Raw genomic sequence first — 17,254 nt, forward strand, 5'->3', positions numbered from 1 at the left:
TAGCAGTTTACAAGAAATGTGACCAGTTTTGGTTTTTTTAATCAGTTCAAAACATGCAAAATCAACAGCAAAAGTGATGTCAACATCTATGTATCTGGATAGGCTTGTGTGAACAAAAAGGTGTTTAAGCCTTAAAGGTAAAGGACCATTAGGTCCAGTCACGGACGACTCCGGAGTTGTGGCTTTACTGGCCAAGGGAGCCAGCAGCTTCCGGGTATGTGTCCGGCATGACTAAGCCGCTTCTGGCTAACCAGAGCAGCGCATGGAAACACTGTTTACCTTCCCGCTGGAGTGGTACCTATTTATCTACTTGCACTGGCGTGCTTTCGAACTGCTAGGCTGGCAGGAGCAGGGACCGAACAGCAGGAGCTCACCCCGTCACGGGGATTCGAACCACCAATCTTCTGATCGGCAAGCCCTAGGCTCTGTGGTTTAGACCACAGTGGCACCCGCATCGTTTAAGCCTTAAGAGTATATATTTAAATAAGATGAATAAATGAGCAAATTGTTAATTTGGATATGCAGAAGATATTAAAAACAAATTTAAGGAACCGCTGAAAGAGGGGGAAGTCAAATTTTGAAATATTGTAAAATTAGTGAAATGTATAAACATGAAAAGTATAAATAAATAAATAAATAAATAAATTTGTGCATTGCCACCCCAAAAGGTGTTTAAGCCACACACGCCCACAAAAAAAGTACAGAGAAGGCGACTGGTTGATGTCAACAGACAGGGAGTTCTAAAGTAGATGTTACCGCACCATCTATTTCTCACAACTAATTTTTGTTTTTTAGTACATTGCTGTTAGACAATTATGTTAAGAGGAGTTAGCAATGGTTATAATTCTTGTAGGGATTTGCTGTACTTAGTTGCTGCATGACAGGCAGATGTTCAACCAGCTAAGCTTCCCCTGTCACGGTGTCTTCACTGTGGCATTGTGGTTAGGCTGCTGAACGTGGACCTAGGAGCCCAGGGTTCAAATCCCCATTCCGGTACAAAGGTCAACCTTGGGCCAGTCACCACCTCTCAGCCAAACCTACCTCACAGGGTCATTGTGAGGATAATACAAAGGGACAGTTGTCAGCACCACCATTCAGCTCCTTGCAGGGAAGTTGTTGTTGTTTAGTCGTTTAGTCGTGTCCGACTCTTCGTGACCCCATGGACCAGAGCACGCCAGGCACTCCTGTCTTCCACTGCCTCCCGCAGTTTGGTCAGACTCATGCTGGTAGCTTCAAGAACACTCTCCAACCATCTCGTCCTCTGTCATCCCCTTTTCCTTGTGCCCTCCATCTTTCCCAACATCAGGGTCTTTTCCAGGGAGTCTTCTCTTCTCGTGAAGTGGCCAAAGTATTGGAGCCTCAGCTTCAGGATCTGTCCTTCCAGTGAGCACTCAGGGCTGATTTCCTTCACAATGGAGAGGTTTGATCTTCTTGCAGTCCATGGGACTCTCAAGAGTCTCCTCCAGCACCAGAATTCAAAAGCATCAAGTCTTCGGCAATCAGCCTCCTTTATGGTCCAGCTCTCACTTCTATACATCACAACTGGGAAAGCCACAGCTTTAACTATACAGACCTTTGTTGGCAAGGTGATGTCTCTGCTTTTTAAGATGTTGTCTAGGTTTTCATTGCTTTTCTCCCAAGGAGCAGGCGTCTTTTAATTTCGTGACTGCTGTCACCATCTGCAGTGATCATAGAACCCAAGAAAGTAAAATCTCTCACTGCCTCCATTTCTTCCCCTTCTATTTGCCAGGAGGTGATGGGACCAGTGGCCATGATCTTCGTTTTTTTGATGTTGAGCTTCAGACCATATTTTGCGCTCTCCTCTTTCACCCTCATTAAAAGGTTCTTTAATTCCTCCTCACTTTCTGCCATCAAGGTTGTGTCATCTGCATATCTGAGGTTGTTGCAGGGAAGGATACTAATTTAATATGGGGGGGGGGACTCTGATAATGCCTCTTGCTTGCCTAGATGAGGAACAGAGAGCAGCGTGCAAGTGTGTGGACAAAGGTAAAATTTGCATTCATGGCTCCGCCCCCTTTGTCTCTGGCCCCTCCATGTCTCTGGCCCCTCTCTCCTCCATGTTGATCTCATATTTAAAGCCATCCAAATTGGTAACCATTGCTGTCTCCTATTGAAGAAAGATCCATAGCTTAACTATGAGCTGTGTAAAGAAGGACTTTCTTTTATCTTAACCACGATGGGATATACACACTCACCAAAAAAAACAACCACCCCATGCTGGGAAAATGCTTTTTTAAAAACAAACAAACATGGTTTTTAAAAAATACATTGAATTTTACATAGCTCACTGTCACCATCTAGTGTCACATTTGTATACTTTACAACACATTTAAAACGTTTCATTTGCAGCTGTGTAGATGAGTCCCACATTATGTATTTCCTCAACGCAACTGCAATACCAAGGCTGGTTGCATTTTCTTTTTTGCAGTATAATATTGTTTGCCGGGTCCCTCACCTTCTCTTACAAAATAACATACATACACTCTTTTTTAAAAAAAAAAAAAAATGCTGATCATCTGAAAACTACACAAAAACACAACTTCAAGAAAACAGATGTAGGACCCAGGATTGCAACACATTTAGCTGGAAAGTGTGTGTGAGTGTGTGTGTGTGTGTGTGTGTGTGTGTAGAATGACACAACAGAGTGAGCCCTTGTGTGTCTCCCCGCCCTGTTGCTCAAGCAGATGAGTGGAACCGTTTCCCCTTCTGGTGGTTCCGCCTCTTTCTAGGGAAATCTGGGTCCCACAGTGATGCTGCTGTTAGTTAGGCCCCCAGAATCCACACCAGTCACTCCATGTTCAAAATAGATGTAACGGACTCCGGCAGGGTAGTTATGGAATGCATACGAGCCCTAGAGAGGAAAGAGGAGGAGGAATGGTTAGGAGTCAGTTCAACAAAAGGAAGAGGAAGGAACTGATGTTTTCAAGAACTGTTTACTCAAGGCCCACATTAATATCCCAGAGCTGATTCAATGCCTTTTTCCTGCTAACCTCTCTCCATTCTGTCTCTCCGCGCTCACTTAAGACCAACTCTTCAGCGCGACATTCGCAGAGGACTTCAGAATCAGCAGACAACAGTTTCACGTGCAGAGTGTAGTTGTAGGGGTCCTCGTCAAGGACGTCGCACCTATTTTGGGGCACAAAACGACACATGAGCGATTTCTGAGGAGGAACCATTCCTGCAAAAAAGAGCTGATCACATTTTAAGAATTTGCAGCTGCCTGCTTATTATGCATTTATTTAGGGTATCTGTAGGGAAGTGAGAGCTGGACCATAAAGAAGGCTGATCGCCGAATAACTGATGCTTTGGAATTATGGTGCTGGAGGAGACTCGTGAGACTCCCATGGACTGCAAGAAGATCAAACCTCTCCATTCTGAAGGAAATCAGCCCTGAGTGCTCACTGGAAGGACAGATCGTGAAGCTGAGGCCACCTCATGAGAAGAGAAGACTCCCTGGAAAAGACCCTGATGTTGGGAAAGATGGAGGGGACAAGGAGAAGGGGACGACAGAGGCCGAGATGGCTGGACAGTGTTCTCGAAGCTACCAGCATGAGTTTGACCAAACTGCGGGAGGCAGTGGAAGGCAGGAGTGCCTGGCGTGCTCTGGTCCATGGGGTCACGAAGAGTCAGACACGAGTAATGACTAAACAACAACAAAGGGTATCTGTGCCCTGCTTTTCAGCCAAAAAGGCACCCAGATCAGCTTACACAGAACTGAAACTGAAAACTAGACCACCCTTTCTCACAGGCTTGCAATCTGCAGCACCTGCTTGCAATCTGCACCACACAAAAGAGAAAAGGGACAAGGAAGGAAGAGGAAAATCAAAACATGGGCACCAGTTTCTAAACAGTTGTACCTATAGGGACCAGCTGGCACAATTCAGGGGAAGGAGGTGAAGCCCTGAGATCTTCGAAGTCCTGAGGACTAGGAACTTGTTGATTCCAAATTAAGCTGAGTTCTGCTATCTATTGCGTTCCTCGCTATCTATTGCGTTCCTTGCTTTGCCCAGAAATCATGGCAGACGAGGAACCCCAACGGTAGGGGTTCGTTTTGCTTCTGCTATCAAGGAGGACTACCCAGCCCGCAACCCCTGGTTTCGTCAGCTCCGGCACTCACCAGTCTTTCACAACAATATCAGGCTTGACTTCATCCATCAGCTCATCCCAGTAGCCATGATCCTTTAAGACGATGACCTGGCTTTTGGGTGAGGGCCTGAAAAAGAGATCAAAGCCGTTATCACCATCACCCACGTGGACCCATTGATATTGGGTTGGAGAGCACTGGTGGGAAATCTCAGGCCCCAGCACCTACTGCAGCCCTCCAAACCTCTCTGTCTGGCCCAGGCTGCAACCCTTCCCGACCCCATGCCCTACTGACTTTGACAAACTCAACGACCCAACTCGGAAGCTTTTACCCTCCACGAAAGCATGCAAAGTTTCAACTCCCCATAGCAAACTCCCACTGGACAAATAAGTAACTGCTAAGCTCCTTACCTCTCTTGCGCTGACCTAGCCACGTGATCCACGCAAAGGTCACCTCCAGACTGGATTATTGTAACTCGCTCTACGTGGGGCTGCCCTTGAGACTGACCCAGAAACTCCAGCGGGTGCAGAATGCCGCAGCGAGACTCCTTACGGGGTCCTCGCTGCGGGATCACATTCACCCGGTGCTATACCAGCTGCACTGGCTCCCGGTGGAGTACAGGATCAGGTTTAAGGTGCTGGTTTTGACCTTTAAAGCCCTATGCGGCCTAGGACCCTCGTACCTACGGGACCACCTCTCCTGGAACTTACAGTCTTCAAACAAAAACATCTTGGAGGTCCCAGACCACAGAGAGGTTAGGCTGGCCTCAACCAGAGCCAGGGCTTTTTCGGCTGTGGCTCCGATCTGGTGGAACGCTCTGTCACAAGAGACTAGGGCCCTGTGGGACTTGACATCTTTCCGCAGGGCCTGCTGGACAGAGCTGTTCCACCAGGCCTTTGGCCAAGGCACAGCCTGACTTCCTCCTTTGGCAATCTTCACAGAACTCTAGCCCAATGGTTGCCATTAATTTGATTTGAATTAATTTTAGAATGAAATGGTTTTAGAATGTTGTATTATTTTATTGTTGTTAGCTGCCTTGAGCCCGGCTTCGGCTGGGGAGGGCGGGCTATAAATAATAATAAAAATATTATTATTATTATTAAACACATACCACCACCGCCCCAAATTCATTTGATTGGGAATGTGCTCCTTACCCGCTAAATGCACCAAAGCACCATATTTCATCCTCAAAGGGAGAGTCATCCCTTGATAGCTTCCATACATCCCAGGCCTCTTCTTGATCTGGCCCAATTTGCCAAGAGTTCAGGCCCTCTGTGGCGAATCCAGAAAGAAAAGGACAGTGAAAGGAAAGGATACATACAGATATTGAACCTGGGATTTCTGCACTCCCTACACATGAACACTGTCTCCAGATAAAGGTAATCACCCGAGGCAACCAAAACTATTTCCTTCCCGCCGGAGTGGTACCTATTTATCTACTTGCACTTTGACGTGCTTTCAAACTGCTAGGTTGGCAGGAGCAGGGACCAAGCAACGGGAGCTCACCCCGTCCCGGGGATTCGAACCGCCGACCTTCTGATCAGCAAGTCCTAGGCTCTGTGGTTTAACCCAGAGCACCACCCGCGTCCCTATCTAATGCTTATTTTTTGAATTTTGAATTTTATGGTTATTCATGTTTTTATACTGTATTTTATGCTGCTTTTATAATTAAATGTTTTAAATTTGTTGTTAGCCGCCCTGAGCCCGGTTTCTGAACCGGGAAGGGCGGGGTATAAATAAAAATTATTATTACATTTTTAAGATTTATGGTGCGGGAGAAGTCTGAAATAAGTTCTTGCTCCCCACCTTCGCCGCAGGGATTCCTGATCAGGTTCTTCTTCATTCTGCAGAGAAAGTAGAAAGTCTTCCAGTCAGGGAGGGCGCCAGTCAACACCCCAAGTGGGTAGCCGGCCTGCTCACACTTCTCTTTCCATCCCATGTTCAGAGAGTCCACCATGTCTCGCCACCCGGAGCAAACCAGACGGCAACTGCGAAGGAGGAACCAGGAAGGGAGCCGAAGGAAGATCTCCAGCAGCATCTCCTTGGGAAGGTCCTCGATATTCATCTTCTTTCGGGAAAGGTCTGAGGGCGGCCACGAGGCGGGGGAAGAAATGGAAGAGAAAGCATCTCAAACTCTGGGATTCGCTCCCGCGAGAAGCAGCAACGACTGCTGATTCGGATGGCTTTAAAAGAGGATTAGACAGAGATGGAAAGAAGATAAAGTCCCCGCCAGAGAAGAATAGCAGATCCAGTTGATGGACGATGCCGAAATGGCCAAAATGACTGGAAGAGCCAGAAATCAGGAAGACCAAAATTTTAATAGGGAATGGGGGGAAATTGTAACTTCCCATAAAAACCATTGTAAACAGTTAAAGTCATTAGTAGGATTGGAATATCACTTGTAGTTTAATGGTGAATTTTGGACACAGTGGAGAGGTAAAAAAGATTTTGGATTATCGTAAGAGATGCTGGAGGAAATGATTAACAATAGGACCCACAAAGGGGAGGAGGGAAGTCCAAGAGATGCCTTGGAATGCTGTTTTTATGTTGTACGTTGGATATGTGACTGTCAATTTTTAATTTGAAAAACCAAATAAATAAATTTAAAAATGAATAAATAAGGATTAAACAAGGTAATGGAGACATGAGAAGAGCCTGCTGGATCAGGCCAATGGTCCATCTAGTCCAGCATCCTGTTCTCACAGATGCCTCCAAAAGAAGCCCACAAGCCAGAGAACCATCTGTGGTTTCCAATGTGATGGCCTGGGACCCGGCCTCAGACCTGGAACCAGAGGAGTCTCAGTCTGCACCAGATCCTTTGCCTCAGGCATCATCTGAAATAAGTCCTGATCCTGAAGGGTCCCAGTCTGCACAGGTTCCCCTGCAGCAAACACCAGCTGGGCCGAGTCAGGGGCCTGAGCCTGCCCTGGCTCCAGATGCGAGGATTACCTCGTTGCCTTCAGCTGGGCAATCACTTACAGCTGCTCAGGGGAGGCTGAGGCGGCCCCTGGGTCTAGTAACCCACCAACGTCTCCCGAGCTGCAGAGACTCAGGTCTGAGAGAAGGAGAGACCTGAGTACTTGCAGGAGGAGTGCTCACCTTCGGGCGAGACAGGGAGGTGAGTCACCAGGGGATCAGGACCTGCTGCTACCCTGACAAAGGCTGTCGGACCCTGCCCCAAGTTGCGGGAGCAACATTGCTGTATGCCAGACCCTGCCTGAGATCCTGTACCTGTCCTTGCCTGGGTTCCTGCCTCGTGTCCTGCCTTGACCCTGTCGGACTGACTCCTAGTGGAACCTACAGATTCTGGACCAGACCTGGACCATGGTTCTTGGGTTACCCTCAGGCACAGCACATCCAGCAACTGACATGCAGAAGCATTGCTGCCTCCAGCTGTGAAGGCAAAGCACAGCCATCCTGGCTAGCAGCCACGGATCTCCTCATCTTCTTCCATGAGTTTCCCTAATCCTCTTTTAAAGCTATCCAAGTTATTATAGAATCGCAGAGCTGGAAGATGCTGGGGACACGATTGGCGCTGAGGGTTAAACCACAGAGCCTAGGACTTGCTGATCAGAAGATCGCTGTTCAAATCCCCACGACGGGGTGAGCTCCCGTTGCTCGGCCCCAGCTCCTGCCAACCTAGCAGTTCAAAAGCACGTCAAATTGCAAGTAGATAAATAGGTACCACTCTGGTGGGAAGGTAAACGGTGTTTCCGTGCACTGCTTTGGTTCGCCAAAAGTGGCTTAGTCCTGCTGGCCACATGACCCGGAAGCTGTACGCCAGCCCCCTTGGCCAAGAAAGCGAGATGAGCGCCACAACCCCAGAGTCGGTCACGACTGGACCTAATGGTCAGGGGTCCCTTTACCTTTACCTAGAGCTGGAAGGGACTGCAAGGGTCATCTAGTTTAACCCCCTGCAAGGCAGGAATGAATCCCAGCGAAAGCATCCATTGCCATCCAAGCTCTGCTTAAAAACCTCCAAGGAAGGAGAGTCCACAGCCTTCCACTGTCGGTGACCATCACTGCTTCTCATTTTCTTATCATGGAGGAAGTTCCATCTTTACCTGCTCAGAGGCACTGTGGCCACTTGTGCTCTCAGAGACTGTTTCTGATGCGGGCGCTTCTTCCTGACTTATACTAAATTATTTACAGTGTGCCCTCAGAAATGCAAGCTTGCTTACTTAGATGATGAGAATAACGTTTTTATTGGTTCCCCCCTCCAAAAGTGCTTTATTATTATTTTTGCAAATTTATTTGGTTTTCCGAATTAACATTTTACACTCACATATCCAACATACATCATAAAGACAAGATTCCAAAGAATCATCTGGACCGCTCTCTTCCCCTTTGTGGGTTCTATCTTTAGTCATTTCCTCCTGAATCTTTTACACGCGTAGGCAAACTAAGGCCCGGGGGCCGGATCCGGCCCAATCACCTTCTAAATCCGGCCTGCGGACAGTCCGGGAATCAGCGCATTTTTACATGAGTAGAATGTGTCCTTTTATTTAAAATGCATCTCTGGGTTATTTGTGGGTCATAGGCATTCTTTCATTCCCCCCCCCAAAAAAATTATAGTCCGGCCCACCACAAGGTCTGAGGGATAGTGGACCCGCCCCCTGCTGAAAAAGTTTGCTGACCGCTGATCTTTTATAATAATCCAGATCTTTTACATCTCCATTATATCTAAAATTCACCATTAAACTACAAGTGTTATTCCAATCCTACTAACGATTTTAACAGTTTACAATGGGTTTTTAAGAGGAATTATAAATTTTCCCTGTTCCTTATTTTTAAAAAAGTGTTGTTAATTAAACCCTCCCACGGATCTACCCCAACACCCACCACCTCCGCCCTCCAGCTCATGGTAGGTACCTGGAAGCCCCACCTCACCTCCGGGGTTAAAAGAGTCGTCTCTGCCCGGTTCTGCGCCCAGAAGACAAGGAGGAAGTGAAACTGCTCTGATATCAGATAACGCCACCCAATCTCCGCCTCGAGGAGGGGAATCCTGGCTCATTTGCATACGATGACACCCCTTCGACGTCAGCTGGCTCCTTCAAAGGAACCCCGTCCTCCCCTCTCCCTTTAATCGTTTAATAGCTCAAGGCGCCTCTAGATGCAAAGCTCAGAGGCACGCGCAACGCTTCGGTTCCGAGCTGATTCTGGCCACCAGGGCTTCATTTACTCCGGGGCAGGGCGACAGGAGTGTCTCGTCATATTATGCAAATGAGCCTTACTTGGGGATCGCTCCTTGGACGTGTGCATGGATTTTTTGGAAGCTACAGTATTTATGATAATAGCGCTTTTCTTTTTTTTCTTTTTTAACCGGGGCTCTCCATCCTAACAGCGAAGGCTGTATAGGGTCCTCCTGCAACCGTGCTCTGGAAGTCAGCCTCCTTGAGCTCAGACAGATAGATTTCCTTTCCGGGAAACTCAGGAAAAAGTGGACTTGGGAATTGCAGTTGCTCTTTGGAGAAGAGCCTGTGCCCTTGACCGGGGCGCGCTCAATCCGAGAAGCGCATCATCGTGCGCAAAGGCACGAATCCCCTGCTCGCCCGGCCTCCGAGGGGTGGTGCTCCCTTGGGGGACCCTCCCCGAGAGTTTCCTGCGCCCTCGCCCATGTTCACATTCGGTTTCTTTTTACTGCAAGGCTGTTGAGTGTCTTGGGGTACCGCGTGGCTCTTGCGTTTTCCAGCCCCGGTAAGCCTGTTGTTGTTTTTTGGAGGGAGGGGACGTTGTGGAGCCTGCGAGGTTCAGTTTGTATGGGGGGGGGGTCCGCCCTCTCCTGCCCTCCGGAGCTGTTTGCGGTAGGAGAAGTGGTGGCATGGCCTCTGAGCATGTACAGAGCGACCCCTCCTTCTTTTCTTCCCTCTAAGTATAAGTTCGTGTGTGTTTTTTCAGGGTTTCAGATACGTGTGAACTTGTGATGGGAGTCCCTCCCCTCGCTATGAAGTGTTGCCACGTGCAGGGAGTAATTGCGTTTTGGGGTCCGTGGGGATGCTCAGAATTAAATTTATTGGCCTATCCAGAGGATCCCTGTTAGACCCATAGCCATTGGGTTCTGCATGTCAATACAGAACAGTGAAATGTAATAGTTAGTAATGGGCTACTCAGAATAGGCCCATTGAAATGAATGGGCCGAAGTTAGCCAGTTTCACTCATTTTAATGGGTCATCTCTGAAGGCAACTGATGTTGGATAGAACCTGACAATAACCCTGCTTAAATTAACATTTTAACGGGGGATGGGGTTTTAACTTGGGTGGGTGCTGTTTTATTTGGGGAGTGGGGCTGATTTAAATGGTTTCTAAATGTAATATGCTAATTTTGGATTTAATTTAATTTAATTTAATTTCACTTTTAATTTGTATCCCACCTTTCTATATCACTATACACAGGGCGGTTTACAAGCTGAAGAAATGACATAAAAACGTGCACCTTCTAACAATCTGATCCAATCCATTGTTATGACATACAAAAGTTATGTCATAATAAAAACACATCTTTAAAATGAACAACTTATATCCAATAAAGCGTTCTTCGATAACCCATTAGGATATAGTAGTGCACAATGAAATTAAATATCAGCAAATAAGAATTAAGCACAAATTCACTCTTAATTACAATAAACAGTTTCTAAACTATAATCAGTAAAAATAACAGTGCATAAAATAACACAATACAAACTGAGAAGCAAAGACACACAATATATATATATATATATATATATATATATATATCCCTGAACTCCTCTCTTCCCAGCTGCTTCTGCATGGTCTGGGAAAGGCTCCTCCTAGGTCTGGCAGGTGGGCCAGGGCAGGTAGAAAAAGCCATTGCCTGATGGCCAGCACAAAACGCAGAAGGAAAGCTAAGAATGAAAGGTGGCAACAGATAGATGTGGATAGTGCACAGAATGTTTAACTGGCTCTTAGGGCAGAGAAAGAAACTAGGGGGAAGAAGCAGGAAAGGAATGAAGCATGTGGCTACAACATTTTGTTGCAGCGTTCCTCTTTACAACTATTTCCCACTGCTGCTGTTCTTGTGGGGTTTCTCTCTCTCATTCTCGCCCTCTTGTGGTTCTTCCCTGGAAGCATCCGAAAGACCACTCTGAAGAAAGATGCTGACTATTGGGGACTTGCCTGAACATGTCCTGCTGGAGGTGCTGGCCCGGGTACCAGCGAGGAACCTGCTTTGCAACTGCCGGCTGGTTTGCTCCCAGTGGCGACGCCTGGTGGACGACCCTGAGATGTGGAAGATTAAGTTCCAGCGAAAGAGCGGACCCGAGACCCAAGAGTCGAAGGCCTTCTTCATTTACTCCCACAGGGAGAAGAACTTAATCAAGAATCCTTGCGGCCAAGGTGCATCCCTGTTCAGCTGGGGGAGAAATGGGGAGGAGGGGGTTATTGCTTGGTTTCTGTTCTTTGTGTTTTATTATGTGTTTTGTGTTCGTTACCTTGCATTTTTACATCCCTAAGATCTACAGATGAAGGGCAGTACAGTGGTACCTAGGGTTACATACGCTTCAGGTTACATACGCTTCAGGTTTACAGACACCGCTAACCCAGAAATAGTGCTTCAGGTTAAGAACTTTGCTTCAGGATGAGAACAGAAATCGTGCTGCGGCAGCAGGAGGCCCCATTAGCTAAAGTGGTACCTCAGGTTAAGAACAGTTTCAGGTTAAGAACAGACCTCCAGAATGAATTAAGTTCTTAACCCGAGATACTACTGTATACAAATTTAATAAATAAGGAAATGGAAATGGTCACAGTCTGACAAATGATTTGTGTGAAGGCACTTTGCTGCAAATGATGGAGAACAGGGCAGGGCAATGCTGGGTTCATTGCCAGCCAAACATCGGGGTTTGACGATATACCACAATTTTGAAAAAAGCTGCATTGGCCCCAGCTGGCGAGGTGCTGGATGAAAACACCACAGATCTCATTGTGAGAGCTGAGGCATTTTCAGTCCAGCGCCAGCGGACTCTGAGGCCCTTTGGCCTGGCTCTGCTGGGGGCTGGAAAACAACTGCCCCCGGCGGAGCCAGCCCCAACATCCCTGCCACTCGTGCTGTAGCAGCAAGAGCCCAAGCTGCTTCTGCCTTTGATGGCATTGGGGGCAGGCAAGCTATCTTGCCCGCTCCCAAAGACCAACCTAGCAGCAATAGCCAAGCACATGGATCCTATGCGGGTGCGCTGCTTCTTTCTTCCGGTGGGGGTGTCGTTCACCCCGGGAGGAATGACAGAGCCCACCCTCCCGGGCACCCTCCACCTTGTGGAGAGGGGCTGCTGGTGAGTGCTGGGCCTCCCAGCAGCATCAGAGAGCCCCCAAACCGCCTGGCTGCCTTCCACCAGAAGGGTGGGCTCCATCTTCCTGGGAGAAAAGGCACAGCACCCCCTCCTGGAGGAAGGCAGCCAGGCGGGGTCTGTATTGTATTGTATTGTATTTTTTTTTAAAAAAATAATATTTATTCCAATTTTCAAAAATACAAGAAAAATTAAGAAAGACAATATACAATAAAATAAAAAGAAAAAAATAAAAATTAACAATACGTAAAAAAGACTACTCCTCCACCCCACCAACAAGAGAAAAAAACAAAAAAATTTTTAAAAAGAAAACACTCCCATTTTTCTAGATTCCTTCCTTCGATAACTTATTTCCTCGACTTCCTCCCACCTCCCCTTTTGTATTCCAATTTATTAATTAGATCAGCAGTTTCTTCCCATCTTTCACTGCTTACTCGCTTAATTATCATTAATGCATTTAAACCTTATTCTCCTATCAGCATCTAGAAAGTTATCCAAATTCCAATCTAATAAACAAAGAAAAGAGAAAAACCTTAACTTATACCCTTAAATCCTTAAATCTTAAACCTTATATCTTGTACCCTTAAATCCTAATATCTCAAATCTTTGTCATATTGCCTCTGAAGTCCAATAAGTTCATTCCACCATCTCCCAACATTCCTTAATTATACAATTTTATACTAAATGCTGTTTTTTTAAAAAAATCCCAATTTTCCCCACCATCTCTTCCCCCTGGTTTTGGATTTTATCAGTCTTTTCAGCTGGGGAGGGGTTGCACTTTGACAGAGCCCCCATCCTGCCGCTGGCTCGTGCGAGCCGCTGGTGGGTCGAGGGCTCTGTAAAACAGCTTGGCTCAGGCAAGGGCAGCAGCTTGCTCCTCAGCCAAGCAGTTTAAAGAAGCTGAGGAAGGAACAGGCTGTAGTGGCACCTCGCCAGTTCAACTTGATTCTCCCTCTGCTGGGACAGAGTACGATGGCGGTTTCACCAACTGTATATCTGCCCCCAGCTCCCGTATTATTCGCTCCATAAGACGCACTTTTTTCCCTCCTAAAAAGTAGGGGGAAATGTGAGTGTGTCTTATGGAGCGAATGGTGCTGCACAGAGAGGGAGAGTTGCGCAGCGGCCCTTCCGCAAAGCACCTCTCCTGGCTTCTGCCTTAGCTGTGCGTAGCCTCTTCGGGCAGGGGGAGCCTTCATCCCGCTGCCCGGGAGAGGCGGTGCGCGGCTATCCCATAGGCCAGGACAGCAAGAGGGATCGCTGCGCAGCGATCCCACTTGCTGTCCTGGCTTCTGCCTTAGCCTCATGCAGCCTCTTCCGGGAAGGGGGAACATTCATCCCACTGCCCTGAAGAGGCTTGGCACGGCTATCCCAGAAGCCAGAACAGCCAGAGGCTATCCCAGAAGCCAGATCCCTCTTGCTGTTCTGGCTTCTGGGATTCAGAATATTTTTTTTCTTGTTTTCCTCCTCCCAAAACTAGGTGCGCCTTATGGTCTGGTACATCTTATGGAGTGAAAAATACGGTAGTTTGTTTCTCCCTCTGAACTCTGGAGGCAGAGTGACTCAAGAGTGGTGACGGTTTCACCAGTGATATACCTCTGAGTGAAGCTGTCATCACGGTCTGCCCCCAAATAACGGTCCTGGGCGATATATCAATATATTGCCCAAGCCTAATGGGGAAGGGTTCAGTGGCAGTCAGTCAGTGGACTAGAGGTACTAGGCTGTTCCCCTAAATCAGGGGTCTGCAACCCGCGGCTCCAGAGCCGCATGTGGCTCTTTTACACCTTTGCCGCGGCTCCGGGGCAGATACTAGCGAGGGGAGGAGGCGCATTGTGTGCCCCGACACTTCCCACTGTGGCGGGCGCTGTACTGGCTGTGACGTCGCATGGGGGCGGTGCGTGCGTTAGTCACGCACCATCCCGACGTCAACTTCCCTCTTGAGAGTCCCATGGACTGCAAGAAGATCAAGCCTATCCATTCTGAAGGAATGTGCCCTCCATCTTTCCCAACATCAGGGTCTTTTCCAGGGAGTCTTCTCTTCTCATGAGGTGGCCAAAGTATTGGAGCCTCAGCTTCACGATCTGTCCTTCCAGTGAGCACTCAGGGCTAATTTCCTTAAGAATGGATGTGTTTGATCTTCTTGCAGTCCATGGGACTCTCAAGAGTCTCCTCCAGCACCATAATTCAAAAGCATCCATTCTTTGACGACCAGCCTTCTTTATGGTCCAGCTTTCACTTCCATACATCACTACTGGCGAAATCAGATTGCATGCATGTTATAAAACAATGTTGCACATTAATATATGCATGTCTTTGGATGTGCCTAAAAGAAAAAAGAGGTTAGCTGGGCACTGAAAGAAGGACAGCAAAGGCACCTGACAAACATCATGTGCAGGGAGTTCCAAAACATTGGTGCTGCCATGGTAAAAGAAGGAATCTTAGTTTATAGTGAACATTTGTGCATCCCTTGTAATCTGGCACAGGTGGCTCTGTGGGTAAAACCTCAGTGCCTAGGGCTTGCCGATCGCATGGTCGGTGGTTCGAATCCCCGCGGCAGGGTGAGCTCCCGTCGTTCGGTCCCAGCTCCTGCCCACCTAGCAGTTCGAAAGCACACCTAAGTGCAAGTAGATAAATAGGTACCGCTTTATAGCGGGAAGGTAAATGGCGTTTCCGTGTGCTGCGCTGGTGCTGGCTTGCCAGAGCAGCTTCGTCACGCAGGCCACGTGACCCGGAAGTGTCTCCGGACAGCGCTGGCCCCCGGCCTCTTAAGTGAGATGGGCGCACAACCCTAGAGTCGGACACGACTGGCCCATATGGGCAGGGGTACCTTTACCTTTACCTGTAATCTGGCAGGACATATTGGTTGAGTGGGGGGGGGTCAAGGAGATCTCCCAGCCCCCTAAAAATACTTGCCAAGCAGGAATGGTAAGTGGAGTGTCCAGAGGGGAGATCCAGGGGACAGGCTTGAGGGCCACATTCAGCCCAAAGACCCTTACCTTTGAGAGGGGTAGTTTTCCTCCTAGCTCGGCAGCCTTGCCCTATATTCAGCATCTCTCTCTTTCTCTCCTGTCTTCAGATTTCGCAAGGGATTATCGAATGCCGGGCTGGACTCCGCTACATCCTCTTTGAACACCTGGCTGTAAACGGGAGCGGCCAGCCACCCGAGAACAGCGTAAGAGTCACCAGGAGCAGCGTCACTCTTGGGCCGTTTAATTGGGACGAAGACTTCATAGAGCCCTTTCCCAACTCAGATGATGAAGACGGCGCTAGTGGCAGCGGATGCAACTGGTGAGGAACCTCCCCCTGTCTTCTTGCAACCAATCAAGTGGAGGCTCTGCCTGTGATTGGCTCTCCCTCCATCTGTCGTTCGCTGTGGCGCCACCTAGAGGTGGGCTCCCTACCTACTGATCTACCAGTGCCAATGGGCACTGCCAGCCCCCACTGACTCTTAATTCTGTCCTGAGTGGAGCCCACCCATCCCCTCTCCCCCTCTAAATTTGGTCCCTGTGCATTGTTCCATTTCAGATAATCAGGGAAGGAACTTAGAGGTGTTATAAGAATTTTAAGGCCTCAAATATAGAATAAATATTCTTAAATTCACACATCTCTAAATATATGAACCATGTGCCTGAAATAGTACGGGAGAGCAATCCTGAAGCCATTTTGACTCTCCTAATGACTTCAAATATTCCTCTGCAGTAAGGGGGGCAAATGGGAAAAACCTCCGTATTGTCTTTTTGCTTACAAATCCTGTCTTAAGGGCATATTTGTGTATGAATAGAGTGAGCCTGTGACCTGGATTCAGGAACTAAAGTATTAGCCATCACAAAAGGATGGCCAGACTGCCCAGGTAATGCAATCAGTGACTATTATTAGGTATCCTGGCAGACAGGATTTCTGCTGTAGACCTGCCTCCTTTTCTGATGTATGTATGATTGGGGGGGGGGAGGGAGGTCTTGGGCTACAGGGTGGGCAATTTCAAAAGTCTATATAAGGGCTTGTGCACCATTGTTCAGGGTTCTCCACCCTCCTGCATCTGGTGAGTGGGGCCCTGTTGCAACAGTTTATTTCCTTTAATAAAGGTCAGGCTTACTAGCCGCTTTGCTTCTCAGTATATTCTGGTTAGCCTCTGTTATTTTCTCCTACCGATAGGGAACCTTGGAAGGACTCTATACAGGCTCTGGAATACCCTATAAGTGAAAGGGAGCAGTTGAGCAAATTATTATTATAACAGTTGGAATAATAATAATAATAATAATAATAATAATTTATTATTTGTACCCTGCCCATCTGGCTGGGTTTCCCCGGCCACTCTGGGCGGCTTCCAACAAAGATGAAAAATACACTAAAATGTCACATATTAAAAACTTCCCTGAACAGTTGTTTATCGCTTTGACATCTGATGGGAGGGCGTTCCACAGGGCGGGCGCCACTACCGAGAAGGCCCTCTGCCTGGCTCCCTGTAACTTGGCCTCTCGCAGTGAGGGAACCGCCAGAGGGTCCTCGGAGCTGGACCTCAGTGTCCGGGCAGAACGATGGGGGTGGAGACGCTCCTTCAGATATACTGGACCAAGGCCGTTTAGGGCTTTAAAGGTCAGCACCAACACTTTGAATTGTGCTCGGAAACGTACTGGGAGCCAATGTAGGTCTTTCAGGACCGGTGGTATATGGTCTCGGCGGCCGCTCCCAGTCACCAGTCTAGCTGCCGCATTCTGGATTAGTTGTAGTTTCCGGGTCACCTTCAAAGGTAGCCCCACGTAGAGCGCATTGCAGTAGTCCAAGCGGGAGATAACCAGAGCATGCACCACTCTGGCGAGACAGTCTGCAGGCAGATAGGGTCTCAGCCTACGTACCA

General features: G+C 48.0%; 2 protein-coding genes across 4 annotated transcripts; one reads left to right on the forward strand and one right to left on the reverse strand.

Annotated features, from left to right (window-relative positions):
- Positions 1 to 2,519: 2,519 nt before the first annotated feature.
- On the reverse strand, positions 2,520 to 9,134 carry LOC310683841 (F-box only protein 44-like). 3 transcript variants are annotated; one of them, XM_083454273.1, is made up of 6 exons: positions 8,996 to 9,134; positions 5,912 to 6,187; positions 5,260 to 5,377; positions 4,139 to 4,234; positions 3,012 to 3,147; positions 2,520 to 2,872 (listed from the first exon to the last, which is right to left on the reverse strand). In XM_083454273.1, exons 1-6 carry the CDS (start codon positions 9,123 to 9,125, stop codon positions 2,747 to 2,749), a joined length of 882 nt encoding a protein of 293 aa, XP_083310399.1. In that variant the 5' UTR covers positions 9,126 to 9,134; the 3' UTR covers positions 2,520 to 2,746. The 3 variants fall into 3 exon arrangements, with proteins under 3 accessions (XP_083310399.1, XP_083310398.1, XP_083310400.1); XM_083454272.1 differs by having other exon boundaries at positions 8,978 to 9,134; XM_083454274.1 differs by having other exon boundaries at positions 5,912 to 6,288; positions 8,996 to 9,108.
- A 1,722-nt stretch (positions 9,135 to 10,856) lies between these two features.
- On the forward strand, positions 10,857 to 15,855 carry LOC310683515 (F-box only protein 6-like). The gene is made up of 2 exons (XM_083453448.1): positions 10,857 to 11,499; positions 15,368 to 15,855. Exons 1-2 carry the CDS (start codon positions 11,218 to 11,220, stop codon positions 15,689 to 15,691), a joined length of 606 nt encoding a protein of 201 aa, XP_083309574.1. The 5' UTR covers positions 10,857 to 11,217; the 3' UTR covers positions 15,692 to 15,855.
- Positions 15,856 to 17,254: the final 1,399 nt, after the last annotated feature.

This window comes from Podarcis tiliguerta, assembly GCF_965153285.1.
Source record: "Podarcis tiliguerta genome assembly, chromosome: 8".
Taxonomy (NCBI): domain Eukaryota; kingdom Metazoa; phylum Chordata; class Lepidosauria; order Squamata; family Lacertidae; genus Podarcis; species Podarcis tiliguerta.

What these genes read in the sequence shown, in the direction of transcription:
- LOC310683841 (XM_083454272.1), bottom strand. Translation starts at nt 9,125, where the DNA reads ATGCAAATGAGCCAGGATTCCCCTCCTCGAGGCGGAGATTGGGTGGCG. An exon ending in CAGGAATCCCTGCGGCGAAG is followed by an intron (nt 5,378 to 5,911) that starts GTGGGGAGCAAG and finishes GATTCGCCACAG; the next exon opens with AGGGCCTGAACTCTTGGCAA. An exon ending in TGCTTTGGTGCATTTAGCGG is followed by an intron (nt 4,235 to 5,259) that starts GTAAGGAGCACA and finishes TCTCTTTTTCAG; the next exon opens with GCCCTCACCCAAAAGCCAGG.
- LOC310683515 (XM_083453448.1), top strand. Translation starts at nt 11,218, where the DNA reads ATGCTGACTATTGGGGACTTGCCTGAACATGTCCTGCTGGAGGTGCTG. An exon ending in GGAGAAATGGGGAGGAGGGG is followed by an intron (nt 11,500 to 15,367) that starts GTTATTGCTTGG and finishes GGACAGGCTTGA; the next exon opens with GGGCCACATTCAGCCCAAAG.